A 13,125-nucleotide genomic window follows, 5' to 3' on the forward strand; every position below is an offset into this window, starting at 1 on the left:
CACTGTCACACTGAGACTTAGCGTGTGTTGAACTGAAGGGAACCGACAGGTACTGTGGTGGCACGATGGTAACAGTAAGATGCGGAGCCTGGCATTTCAGTACATGAAATAGACTAATCCGAATAACCAGTTCTAACCATCTAGATCGTCTACTCACAGCCTTGAGCAAAGGCCTCTGAGTCTCCTGTTAGCATGTTCCTCAAGTTGGATACCTTTACTCCCTCACCAGTTACCTAACTGGATAAGGCCACCAAGCTCCCAGATTGCCCTTCATCTAGTCCTGCCTTGGCTTGTCAATCCTGTCTCAATCTCTGAACCAAGGTATCATAGGTATTAGCTATTTGTTGTCTGGGAATCTGGAGCAGATTGGCCTGGACTCCTAAAAGTTGTTTTCTTCCTCTTTTAGGAACTTTCTGGTACTTCCTAAACCTCTGAACCCGGTTATTTCCCATTAGAATGTAGCTTTGCCCCTTGGATACCATGCCTTGCCTGTTATACCATATTCCCTCAAATTACTATAACACTGCCTACCACTTATTGTGCTCAGTCATGTCCAACTCTTTGTGATTCCATGGACTGTAGCCCTCCAAGTTCTTCTGTCCATGAGATTTCCCAGGCAAGAATTCTAGAGCAGATTGCCATTTCCTCTTCCAGTGGGATCTTTACCACCCAGGGATTGAAACTGCATCTGCATCAGCAGGGGAATTCTTTACCACAAGTGCCATCTGGGAAGCCCTAGGATATATTATAGTTAATTATACTTAATAAATGCCTGTTTAACCAAACTTTTAGCCAGACTGCCCTTTGTTTAGCCCCAGAAGGTGATCAGAAGACAGGTCTGACTTTCTGAAATAATCAGCCATATCTCGCCACTAAATTTCTATAAAAGTCAGTGTCTACTAATAGTTTCTATACTTGCTAAGCACTTATGATAGGTACTGTGCTGTCTCATCTAATCTATTTTATCTAATCCTCATAATTCTATATAGGTGAGTATTCTCATTTTATAAATAGGTAAGTGTAAATACAGAGATAAGGCAACTCCAAGATTATACAGTGAGTAAGTGGTTTAGAAATTGTTTCCCCTGACCTGAGAGTTTGTTATACAAACCATCCCACCTCCATCTCATCAAGAGAGTGCCCTTCTGTTGGCTTTATTCTTTTGTTTCCCTTTGAACATGGATAAATGTGACCATGGCTAAGTCATTTAACTTTGAGTGATCTAAATTTATTTATGTATAAAATGAAAGTATTGGACAAAATTGGTGTTTCCCAAATTGGTATTCCTTGAACCACTACTCTGAAGGATATTACATGATACTATGAAAAAGATTCTGTGTTCAAATAAATTGGGAAAATACTAGACCAAGCAACATTATAAAGCTTTCCTCACCAGGGGTTTTCTCAGATCATTTGATATCCTAATTTTTTCATTTCTCAAAAGTAAACACATCAAAACCTTCTAAAATGAGTCAGACAGGTAATTGTCATCCCTTTTTTTTGTATCTTGAGGAAGGTGAAGCTCAGAAAGATTAAGTAACTTACCCAAAGCAACAGGTTGGTCAAAGACTTGGGCCTAGGACTTCTAAGACTTTGTGTGATGTGTTCTTTATACTGTGTCAAACTACCCCTTGTGTCCAGGACAAGAGGTGATGGAAATAAAGGCAGGGATCAACAACTTTTTCTCTTGGGGATGGTGGAAGAGGGTTAGAGAAGAACAGGAAGCAGTAAGGAAAACAGTCTGACTCAAGTGGAGGGAGCAACTGGAAATAAAGTTAGCTGAATTTTTAAAGACAAGGAGTTGTTTTGTATTATATGTGTATTAGTAAGATCTGTTTTTGACAAATAGTACGATTTCAAGATAATCAGACTTCCACTGGTGATTTGGGAAAGGGAGAAATTGGAGACAGGAAGATTATCAAAATGCAACTGCAGCACTGGCAGACAAAGTTGACAATGGCCTTAACTTGACATGGGAGCAGGGTTGGCAGAGGTATTGGGAAGAGGAATGGAAATAGCTTTAGCTATGCCTGATCTCTTGAGTTGTTAATCTTTCTCTGTTGTTAATATCCTTATATTCTTGGTAAAGAATCTGCCTGCAATGCAGGAGACACAGGAGATGCAGGTTTAATCCCTGGGTCAGGAAGATCCTCTGGCAGAGGAAATGGCAACCCACTCCAGTATTTTTGCCTGGAAAATCCCATGGACAGGGGAGCATGATGGGTTATAGTCCATGGGGTCACAAAGAATCGAATACAACTAAAGATGCATATTCACACTTATTTTGAGGTACAATGTGGAGGAACCATTAGATTAAGTGAACTTCAAACCAGTGTGATTCTAGAATCTACCCCATTATAGACTAGATTCTCTAATGCAATTACAAGTTATTTTCATGAGCTATTCTTAGCAAAAGTCAAAAAATATATTTACATTATGAAATGTTAGTTTCTTCATTATAAGAATATAAAGCATCATGAATTAACATTTTAAAATTATACAAGGTTCTCTACCTATGGATAGCTCATTTTAAATACATATGTAAGTGTATTAATGCAATGATTTTGATTTTTAAAATCTAACATATATTCTTTGCTGTATATGAATTATTCTATGTAGGTGTTAATTTCTTTAGTGAACAACTGGAAAAATATCACAGACAGCACAAGGATTCAGTGGCTCTGAGACCCACCAGGAATGTAGGACTGCTGCTCATTGACACTAAGCAACTAAAAGAAAAACTAATTCCATCACCTTTGCGATGCTTGGAGGTAACTATGAACTAGGAAAAAGTTTAATTATGGTCTCTACAACTATTTTACGATTTTTCTCCTGCAAATAGCCTGTCTTTATTTTCTATTACTGCAGCTATTTAAAATTAAGTCTATTCAGCATCTTTAATTTGTAGGGTAAGTTCCATGTTTTCCTTTCTGTCCCAAGCATAGTCAATTGCAGGTGAGGGAACCAAAGTCCTTAAACTAGTCTCTTACATCCACTCGTTTTTCCTTTGTTGGAGCATTTCAAGATTTCCTTCAGAGGAGACATTGCTGTAACAGCTCAGAGTCCTAGTAGGAATGCTGGTTGACTCTAGGATACTGAGGTATCCTAGATACTGAGGTTTCCTGATCTGAAACTGTCCCTAAAGGTCTGATTGTATTTTAGTGAGTGGTAGAGCTGAGGAGATTTGATTGCTTCTACAATAACTATCAGGTCTTCCTTTAGTCATATATACCATCAAATACCACCCCAAAGGGACTCCCCTGGTGGTTCAGTAGTTAAGACTTCACGTTTCAAAGCAAGGGGCCCAGGTTCAATCCCTGGTCAGGGAGCTAAGATCGCACATGCCTCACAGCCAAAAAACCCTCAAAAACATAAAACAGAAACAATATTGTAACAGATTCAATAAAGACTCTAAAAAATACCTCTAGAGACACAATGGTATAGAACAGAGATTGGCAAATCTATCCCACAGGGTCATTCCAGCCTGCCACCTGTTTTGTACCGTGGCAGTTCGCTTATGTATTGCCTATGGTTGCTCTACAGGGCAGAGCTGAGTGGTTGCGACAGAGACCATATATCCTGCAAATCTAAAGTATTTACTATTTAGCCCTTACATAAAACCCCTACTGACCCCTGCTGCAGGTGAAAGAAGACAGTGCTCTGTCTAAAAGACTGCAGGCCTGAGTGCTCATATCTTTTCTGACACTAATTAGCTGTATGGCATTGGACTTCTTTATAGAGCTTTTCTGCTTCATCTGTTGAAAAAGAAGACAATAGAGAATTGAAGCAAAGTCAATTTCAGCAAACATTTCTGAGCACTATGAGTACTACTGTATACTAAGCCAGAAAAAAAAACCTCAAACTGGCTTCAGCAATCAGAAAATGTATGGATCTAAAAAGTCCAGAGGGTGGATGGGCATCAGGAAGGTGTGATCTAGTTACTCAGTGGTTTCTAAAGACCTGATTTTTTCCATTCACTATGTGCCAGCTTCCTTCTGATGTGCCTGCTTCATCCTGAAGCTTGTATACCCTCACTTTTCTGAAATGGTAGTCAAAGCCTCCATAGGATAATTATTTCCTTATTCATGTCCATAGAGAGAGAGAGAGAGATCTCAGCCTTAAACAAAAGTCTTGGGTTTCTACTTAATTGGATCAGCTAATGTCAGAGGTTCACCCTAATCCAATCACACTAGCCAAAGAAAGCCATGCTCATTTTACCTTATGACCAATCAGACTCAATCCAATCTTTGTTTCTAAAGGAGAGATCACCTTCCTCTGAATCATTACTACCACCCAACACAAAAGAAGTGGAGTTGATACTGAGGATGGTACCACAATGTTCACTGCACAGGACAAAGTAACAGAAAGGGTACTTACAAAATATCAGGGCATTTAGGCAGACTTTAAAAAATATATATTTATTTATTTGGCTGCATCAGGTCTTAGTTGCAGCACATGGGATCTTGGTTGAGTCATGTGGGATCTTTCCTTGTGGCACACAAACTCTCTACCTGTGGCATGTGGGCTCTCTAGTTTGTGGTGCACAGATTCCAGAGCCCACAGGCTTCAGTAGTGGTGCTCAAGCTTAGTTGCTCCCTGGCATGTGAGATCTTAGTTCCCCAGCCAGGGATCAAATCCATTTTCCCAGCATTGCAAGGCAGATTTTTAACCACTGAACCACTAAAGAAGTCCCTAGGTAAACTTTTTAATAAGTTGTGAAATCTAGCTTATTCTGGAAATAATTTTCAAAACTAATCCTATTGTTTCAGTGTGGGGGGAAAAAAAAAGCCCTTTCATATACTGCTGCTTCCATTACCTGCTAATTTAACAGACATTCAGTTAGACTTTATCTAAAATGCATAATAAAGTAGAAATACTCAAGTAGTTACGATTCACAGTTCCTTCTTCTTTCCTAGGTGCTGAATTATATGCTTCCTCGTCTAAGCAAGAAAAAAGTGGATGCCATCATCTCTGAGGCACAAGATGCAGAATACAAACTTGAATTTGTCCCAACTACTACCATAGAATATGTTAACAGCTTAGTATTTCTTGACGAAATTCAGGAAAGGGTGAGTTGATTCTTGTGTAACTCACTATTCCAAATCTTATGGGAAGGAAGGCAAATAAGAAAAACTGAGGGACTGAAGGTCAAGATATAGCTGTCAGAATATCAGAAACACTTTCAGGCAAAGGAAGTGGATGGCTTACCTCACAGTAGTAATGGCAGCTAACATTGATCACTACTAGTCAGGCATGTACTACATTTTCTACATATGTTACATTTTTTATCCTTACAAAAGCTTAAGAAGTATTGTTTAGTCGTTCAGTCATGTCTGACTCTTTGCGACCCCATGGACTGCAGCATGCCAGGCCTCCTTGTCCTTCACCATCTCCCAGAGCTTGCTCAAACTCATGTCCATTGAGTCAATGATGCCATCCAACCTCTCCTATCACGTCCCCTGTCGTCCCCTTCTCCTTCTGCTTTCAATCTTTCCCAGTATCAGGGTCTTTTCAAATGAGTCAGCTCTTCACATCAGGTGGCCAAAGTATTGGAGTTTCAGCTTCAACATCAGTCCTTCCAATGAACACCCAGGACTGATCTTTAGGCTGGACTGCTTGTATTGCCTTGCAGTCCAAGGGACTCTCAAGAGTCTTCTCCAACACCACAGTTCAAAACATCAATTCTTCAGTCCTCAGCCTTCTTTATGGTCCAACTCTCACATTCATACATGACTACTGGAAAAACCATAGCTTTAACTATACAGACCTTTGTCAGCAAAGTAATGTCTCTGCTTTTTAACATGCTGTCTAGGTTTGCCATAGCTTTTCTTCCAAGGAGCAAGAGTCTTTTAATTTCATGGCTGCAGTCACCAGAAAGAAGTATAGATAATTTTTATTCTTATTCTGCAGATAAGCAAATGAGGACCAAAATAGGTCATTGTGTCCAAGGTCACAGACCTGTACGCAGTACAGCTGGAATTCAAATTTGGGTCTCTGACAACAAAGCCAGTGCTCTCAACCCCAGTTTATTACAGTTCTTATTTGTAATGAGTGATAATACAGTAAGTCCCTTAAATTCAAATGAGTTCTGTTCTGAGTGAGTTTCTTAAGTCCAATTTTTTCCTAAGTTCAACCAAGTTAACCTAGGTACCCAACTAACACAATCAGCTATATAGTACTATACTGTAATAGGTTTCTAATACTTTTCACACAAATAATGCATAACAAAACAAAGAAAACATTTTTAATCTTACAGTACAGTACTTGAAAAGTGCACTGGCATGTGGGAGCTGGCATCGAGCGAACAGACAAGAAGAATCTCTATATCTGCTGTTGTCTCCCTAACCCACTTGCCTACTTAAGCTAGTTTAACTTGGGTTTCTTTCATTCCTGCTAGTAGGTTTCCTGACTGTTATACAAATATAGATTAAGAAGGATCATGACTTCCATTAGGACTAATATCTAGATTACAATTCTACAGTAAATCCCTTACATGCGAACTTTCACCTTGGGAATTTCCAAAGATGTGAAGGTGCGTTTGCATATCCAGTCACGGTAAGTTAGTTCACATATCTGGTATGCATTGTCACATGTGTGCATCCTCTATAAGCCGTTTTGCTTTTGTGTACTTCACTGTACCATACTGTATAGAGGACAGTAGTGGAGTATTGCCAGGGTGATTGGGACGCAGCTCAAGGTTGAGAACCATCTCTCTAAAGCCTCTCCACAGTTTTCTTCTCCTGTTTAGGACCTGTTTTGTTAACCCGTGAAAGCAAATGGCCTCTGCCCACAGATACAATCTAACTCTTCCCAAGGTCAAGAGAAAGGTCAGACTGAGCTGGATTCACTCTGTCCCAATTTGATGCTCCCTGGTTAAGTTGTGGCCAGGAGGTGGGTCAAGTTATAGAACCTGGATGCTTCCTCTATAACCTTGTGGCAGAGTGGTGGCGAGGAGGGTTCCCTTCAAACTGGGGAGACCTTGCCAGAAAATTAGGAAAGACACTGTCCACTGAGGCAAGGGCATCAGAGCAGAGATGTTTAGGAGTCAGTAATAGTGGTAGTAGAAGCCTTTATTAGAGGGTAGCACGATGCTTACCATCGATCAGGGTTCTGAATCTACACAGAGAGGTACATGGTCCGCACACCTCAGGGCCTGCCCTGGGACATTCACTGCTCAGCACACTTGCCTGGAATCTCAGATGTTACAGTTGAGCATCCTCACAGCACCTGCCATCTCTGAAAACTTTAAATATTGGCACTGTTTAATCTGAGGCTTGCCAGGTGGTGCTTGCGCTCTTGCTTCCCAAGGCAAGAGACATAAGAGATGCGGGTTCAATCTCTGGGTTGGGAAGATCCCTTGGAGGAGGAAATGGCAACCCACTCTAGTATTCCTACCTGGAAAATTCCATGGACAGAGGAGCCTGGTGAACTGCAGTCTAAGAAGTCGCAAAAGGGTCAGACATGACTAAAGCGACTGAGCACTACTATTTAATTTACTAGGGAACAAGAGAGAGAGAAAAAGTAAATACTTATCAGAGTAATATTAACTGTGCTCAGTTCTGAACAGCTTACCTCCTAGACCTCATTGTCTGCATCGTAGTAATGACTGTATTTGTCATCCAGCCAGCTCCAGCCAATTTGATCTGCATTAAATGCACTCCTCTGTGTGCTGGCTCTTTACAACGTGGTGCACAGTGACTGCCTCCTATCAGTCACTCTTAACAGGTATAACAGGACACTGATTTATTTAATGAGCAACTGATGTTTCCATTTAGATTGAAAGCCTTGAAGAAGAAGGGAATGTTGTGGTTCAGATGTACAAGCTCATTGAACAGTATCAGGTTCCCACACCTCCTGAAGACTTTGCCGTTTTTGCAACTATGAAGCCATCCGTTGTTGCTGTTCGGAATGCCATTGATAAATCTGTAGGTGACAGAGAAACAAGCATTAAGCAATTTTGTCTGCATTTGGGTAGAGATCTTGAAGATCTAAGCAATGAAGTAAATGAAGTAAAGCTGCTAGCACAGGTAAGCTGAAGCAGAATTTTAAAATAATCTATGTAAAGGCTATTGCATTTTAATAAACCGTTTAGAAAGCATATTTCATTTTAATCTGGTTTAACTTTCATTTTGTTTTATGCTTCCTTCTAATCAATTAACAATGTCTTTGAGCAGCTACTGAAAATTTAAAGTGTTTCTGAACCTCTCTGAGGTACTGAATAAATTCTAGGCCACTGCAACTAACAGATGTATGTATTGCTTTAGTACTTATGATCAAAAATACACAATGGAATATTACTCAGCTATAGAAAGGAATACATTTGAGTCCATTCTAATGAGATGGGTGAAACTGGAGCCTATTATGCAGAGTCAAGTCGGAAAGAGAACGACAAATACTGTATATTAATGCATGTATATGGAATTTAGAAAGACATAATGATGATCCTACATGCAGGGAAGTAAAGGAGACACAGATGTAATAAAGAACAGACTTGTTTGGACTCAGTGGGAAAAGGCAAAGGTGGGATGATTTGAGAGAATAGCATTGAAACATGTACATTCAGTTCAGCTCAGTTCAGTTGCTCAGTCATGTCCAACTCTTTGCGACCCCATGGACTGCTGCACACCAGGCTTCCCTGTCCATCACCAACTCCCGGAGCTTGCTCAAACTCATGTCCATTGAGTTGGTGATATCATCCAGCCATCTCATCCTCTTTCATCCCCTTCTCTTCTCTCCTTCAATCTTTCCCAGCATTAGGGTCTTTTCAAATGAGTCAGTTCTTTGCATCAGGTGGCCAAAGTATTGAAGCTTCAGCTTCAGCATCAGTCCTTCCAGTGAATATTCAGGACTGATCTCCTTTAGGATGGACTGGTTGGATCTCCTTGCAGTCCAAGGTACTCTTCAAGAGTCTTCTCCTGCACCACAGTTCAAAAGCATCAGTTCTTTGATGCCCAGCTTTCTTTATGGTCCAACTCTCACATCCATACATGACTACTAGAAAAACCATAGCTTTGACTAGATAGACCTTTGTCGGCAAAGTAATGTCTCAGCTTTTTAATATATCGTCTAGGTTGGTCATAGCTTTTCTTCCAAGGAGCAAGCATCTTTTAATTTCATGGTTGCAGTCACCACCTGCAGTGATTTTGGAGTCCAAGAAAATAAAGCCTCTCACTGTTTTCATTGTTTTCCCATCTATTTGCCATGAAGGGATGGGAACTAATGCCATGATCTTTGTTTTTTGAAAGTTGAGTTTTAAAACAGCTTTTTCATTCTCCTCTTTCACTTTTATCAAGAGGTTCTTTAGATCCTCTTCACTTTCTTCCATAAGGATGGTGTCATCTGCATATCTGAGATTATTGATATTTCTCCCAGCAATCTTGATTTCAGCTTACTCTTCATCCAGCCTAACATTTCTCATGATGTACTCTGCATATAAGTTAAATAAGCAGGGTGACAATATACAGTCTTGATGTACTCCTTTCCCATGTATATTACTGTATGTAAAATAGATGACCAGTGCAAGTTTGATGCATGAAGCAGGGCACCCAAAGCTGGTGCTCTGGTACAACCTAGAGGGATGGGGTGGGGAGGGAGGTGGGAGAGGTTTCAGGATAGGGGTACACATATGTACCCATGACTGATTCATGTTAATGTATGGCAAAAGCCACCACAAAATTGTAAAGTAATTATCCTCCAATTAAATAAAATTTTTTTAAGTCTTATGGTCGAATCAGAAAAAAGTAAGAAAAACTCAGTTCAATAGTAGTGAATTCTCTTTTTCCTAGCTTCTATTTATTATTTTGAAATTAGTGTTTTTACATCCTATTAGCATATTTTATAGCTATTGTCACAATTTTAGAGTTATCTTAGTCACATATTAGAAAATTCCATCTTAGAAAGAGGCAGAGTATAAATTAATAAGTGATAAGGAATGTTTGATTAACTTGCACCAATTTTACTATCCTAAAGATATAAAAGGAATTTTTTAAGATCTTAGAATAGACATCTGGATAATTCTTAACTGAAGCAAATGTGAAAATAGATCATATAATAATGATCTACTATTTAATTATTAACATTGACTAAATCTTATCCCAAAAGTTTAAAGCAATATAAAGTGAAGTGAAAGTGAAAGTTGCTCAGTTGTGTCTGACTCTTTGTGACCCCATGGACTATACAGTCCATGGAATTCTCCAGGCCAGAATACTGGAGTGGGTAGCCATTCAGTTCTCCAGGGGATCTTCCCAACCCAGGGTTGAACCCAGGTCTCCCACATTGCAGACAGATTCTTTACCAGCTGAGCCACTAAGGAAGCCCACAGCCATATAAACTTATGAACAAATCAGAAAAAAATGGGAAAAACTCAGTGTCCTTCAACAGAATAATAAAATGTGTTGACGTACTTCCACTCAAAGGAATACAATACCGATGTTGAAGATTACAGCATGCATTTATATGTGTTGACATGGCTAAAAGTATTAACATTTATTGTGTACTCACTATATGTCAACTTTTAGTCTAAAAAACTTGGCATTGCTTTTACTTTTGTACTTAAGTATTTTTGTATTTTGCAAGAGAAAGCTGTACATAACTATAATAACTGAACAACTCAGTGAGTTCTCAGAAAGTGAACACATCCATATGTCTACTGCTCAAGTCAAGAGCTATTGTTCTTGGTATCCTTAGGGTGCCCTCTAGTCACTAACCTTTCCTTCCTTTCCAAAAGCAACCACTACCCTGAATTCTAAAGCCATAAATTGCTTTTGCCTATTTTTTCAATCAAATAAAATTCTACCTTTTTTGTAAATTATAATCATTCCTTTACTGTAAAATGATAATTTTCCTTATATTCCCTTCATTCTTTTCCATATTGTATTCACCTTTCCTTAACTGAAGTCTCGTTAGTTGAAAGAAAAATGTAATATAGGAAAGAAGATAAAGGAAAATGCATTATGTACTCTTTAAAAACAATATTATCCCCATTGTACTTACTTATACATTTCTGTACTTTTTACAAGGTATCTGCATTGTTTTAAAATTCAAGAAAAGCAACCATTTTCATATATTTTCTAAAAATTAGAAGGAATTAGCAAAAATATGTTTTGAAAGTGTTTATTCATGTAATTTGATGGCGTACTTCAAAAAGTAGGAATGACTAATCAAAAGCTATCTTAATTTTACAGGATCCACAGATTTTGGACATTAATGCTGACCAAGAGAAAATAAAGGTCATGTTGAATGAGCTGCTGTTAGTTCTGGATGATCTTCAAAAACGAGCTTTTCAATATAAATCCTATCAGAAGAATTTTAAGGTAATGACAGTGCTACACATCTGTTCCTAAAATATAGAACTATAAAATATATCTTTGTGTATGCACAGAAGTGACATTGATGCACACTCATTTTCAATAGTGCTCAATGTTTAGACACCTATGTGCTAGTCACTGTACTGGAATCATCTGAAATACAAAATATGGTATATTCTCTGCCTTTGAAATGTTTAAAGATCAGGACACATGAGAGACAAAATATCTTTCTTTATTAAAAAGTAATTGTGAATTATAGACAAATACTCCGACCAGGAACTGTAGTTTCTATGTTAAAATGCATGTGGATTTTTAAATGTAATCAATTGAAACCCCTTGATTTTTTTCTTAATATTCAAGCTTCTTTTACATTCATTCATGTGTATATTATTGATACCATCAATATTGTCTCATTTACTCTGGTTTTGACGTGCCAGCTTGATGAAAGAAGAGAATTTGACTAAGCCAGCCAAAAGATGGATTCCAAAAAATTAAAAAGCTAAATGATATGCGCCCCCCCCCAAATGAAAAGAAATGAGTGAGAGTTATAAGTGCTCTGAACAGATATTATTGTTGCTCGGTCACTAGGTCATATCCAGCTCTTTGTGACACCATGGACTGCAGCATGCCAGGCTCCTCTGTCCTCCACTGTCTCCTGCTCAGATTCATGTCCATTGAGTCGGTGGTGCGATCTAACTATATCATGCTTTGTCACCCCCTTCTTTTGTCTTCAATCTTTCCCAGCATCAGGGTCTTTTCCAATGAGTAGGTTCTTCATATCAGGTAGCCAAAGTGTTGGAGCTAAAGTATCAGAATAGGTATTTTAGAGAACAAAGAGAAAAGCAAATAGGAGAAATTCCTGGGACCAAAAACAGAGGCCACCAGCAATGAGGGAGTGTTAATAGTCTCCCCCAAATTTCAGAGAAGTGCTTGGACGTCACATGGAGATGCATCCATTCCTTCCAGAGCCCCAGATGGATGACCAGAAAGTGGTCTGAGGGCTCTGAGACCTGAGCCCTCCAGGTCTCCACTCCAGACCTGAGGTTTGGTGGAGCAACCTGCAGAATAATAACCTGGGCACTAGAAAGTGCAACTGACATAATACTTGAGGCAGGAGGTTTGTGCATGAGAGAATTATGGTTCAGAGTTGTTCCCAGATTGAATTAAGTGACCTATTAGACAGGAAAGTGTGCAGTAAGAAGGGAACTATGGATGAAACATTACCTAATAAAAAGCTATAGCAGGTAGGCACTCCTTTGGGTCAGGAAGAATAGTGTAGCTAGAACCAGAGCCTGAAATAGAAGTGTGTCTCCCTCCTTCCAGGCTCCATATCTACATTTTATGATTCTTTAGGATGACCTCAGGTTTCCCTGGAGGCTCAGATGGTAGAGAAACTGCTTGTACTGTGGGAGACCTGGGTTCAATCCTGGGCTGGGAAGATCCCCTGGAGGAGGGCATGGCAACCCACTCCAGTATTTTTGCCTGGAGAATCCCTGGGGGACTATAGTCCATGGGGTCACAGAGTCGGACATGACTGAGTGACTAAACACAGCACAGCAGAGGAGGACCTCATATCCAACCTTCCTCTCCAGCTCTCGGTTATTAGGGGGAACAGGAGTGAAGGCATAAGAGGTATAGGAAATCATTTCTAATTCTTAATGAAGACAAGGCTAGATACCTGTTGTCAGGGTAATGCTGGCCTTGTAAAATGAGTTGGGAAGTGTTCCCACCTCTTTAATGTTCTGGAAAGGTTTGAGAAAGATTGGCATTGATTCTTCCCCCCACCCCCACCATAGACGCTTGGTAGATTTTACCAGTG

General features: G+C 39.4%; 1 protein-coding gene across 1 annotated transcript in view; it reads left to right on the forward strand.

Annotated features, from left to right (window-relative positions):
* The window catches only part of DNAH6 (dynein axonemal heavy chain 6), a 266,242-nt gene that overhangs the window by 56,300 nt on the left and 196,817 nt on the right, over positions 1-13,125 (forward strand). The window contains exons 13-16 of the mRNA XM_065927280.1: positions 2,620-2,771; positions 4,917-5,069; positions 7,776-8,027; positions 11,184-11,312. Coding sequence (XP_065783352.1) covers positions 2,620-2,771; positions 4,917-5,069; positions 7,776-8,027; positions 11,184-11,312 — 686 coding nt within the window. The remainder of the gene's footprint in view (positions 1-2,619; positions 2,772-4,916; positions 5,070-7,775; positions 8,028-11,183; positions 11,313-13,125) is intronic.

Source organism: Muntiacus reevesi, chromosome 3, assembly GCF_963930625.1.
Source record: "Muntiacus reevesi chromosome 3, mMunRee1.1, whole genome shotgun sequence".
NCBI classification, from domain to species: domain Eukaryota; kingdom Metazoa; phylum Chordata; class Mammalia; order Artiodactyla; family Cervidae; genus Muntiacus; species Muntiacus reevesi.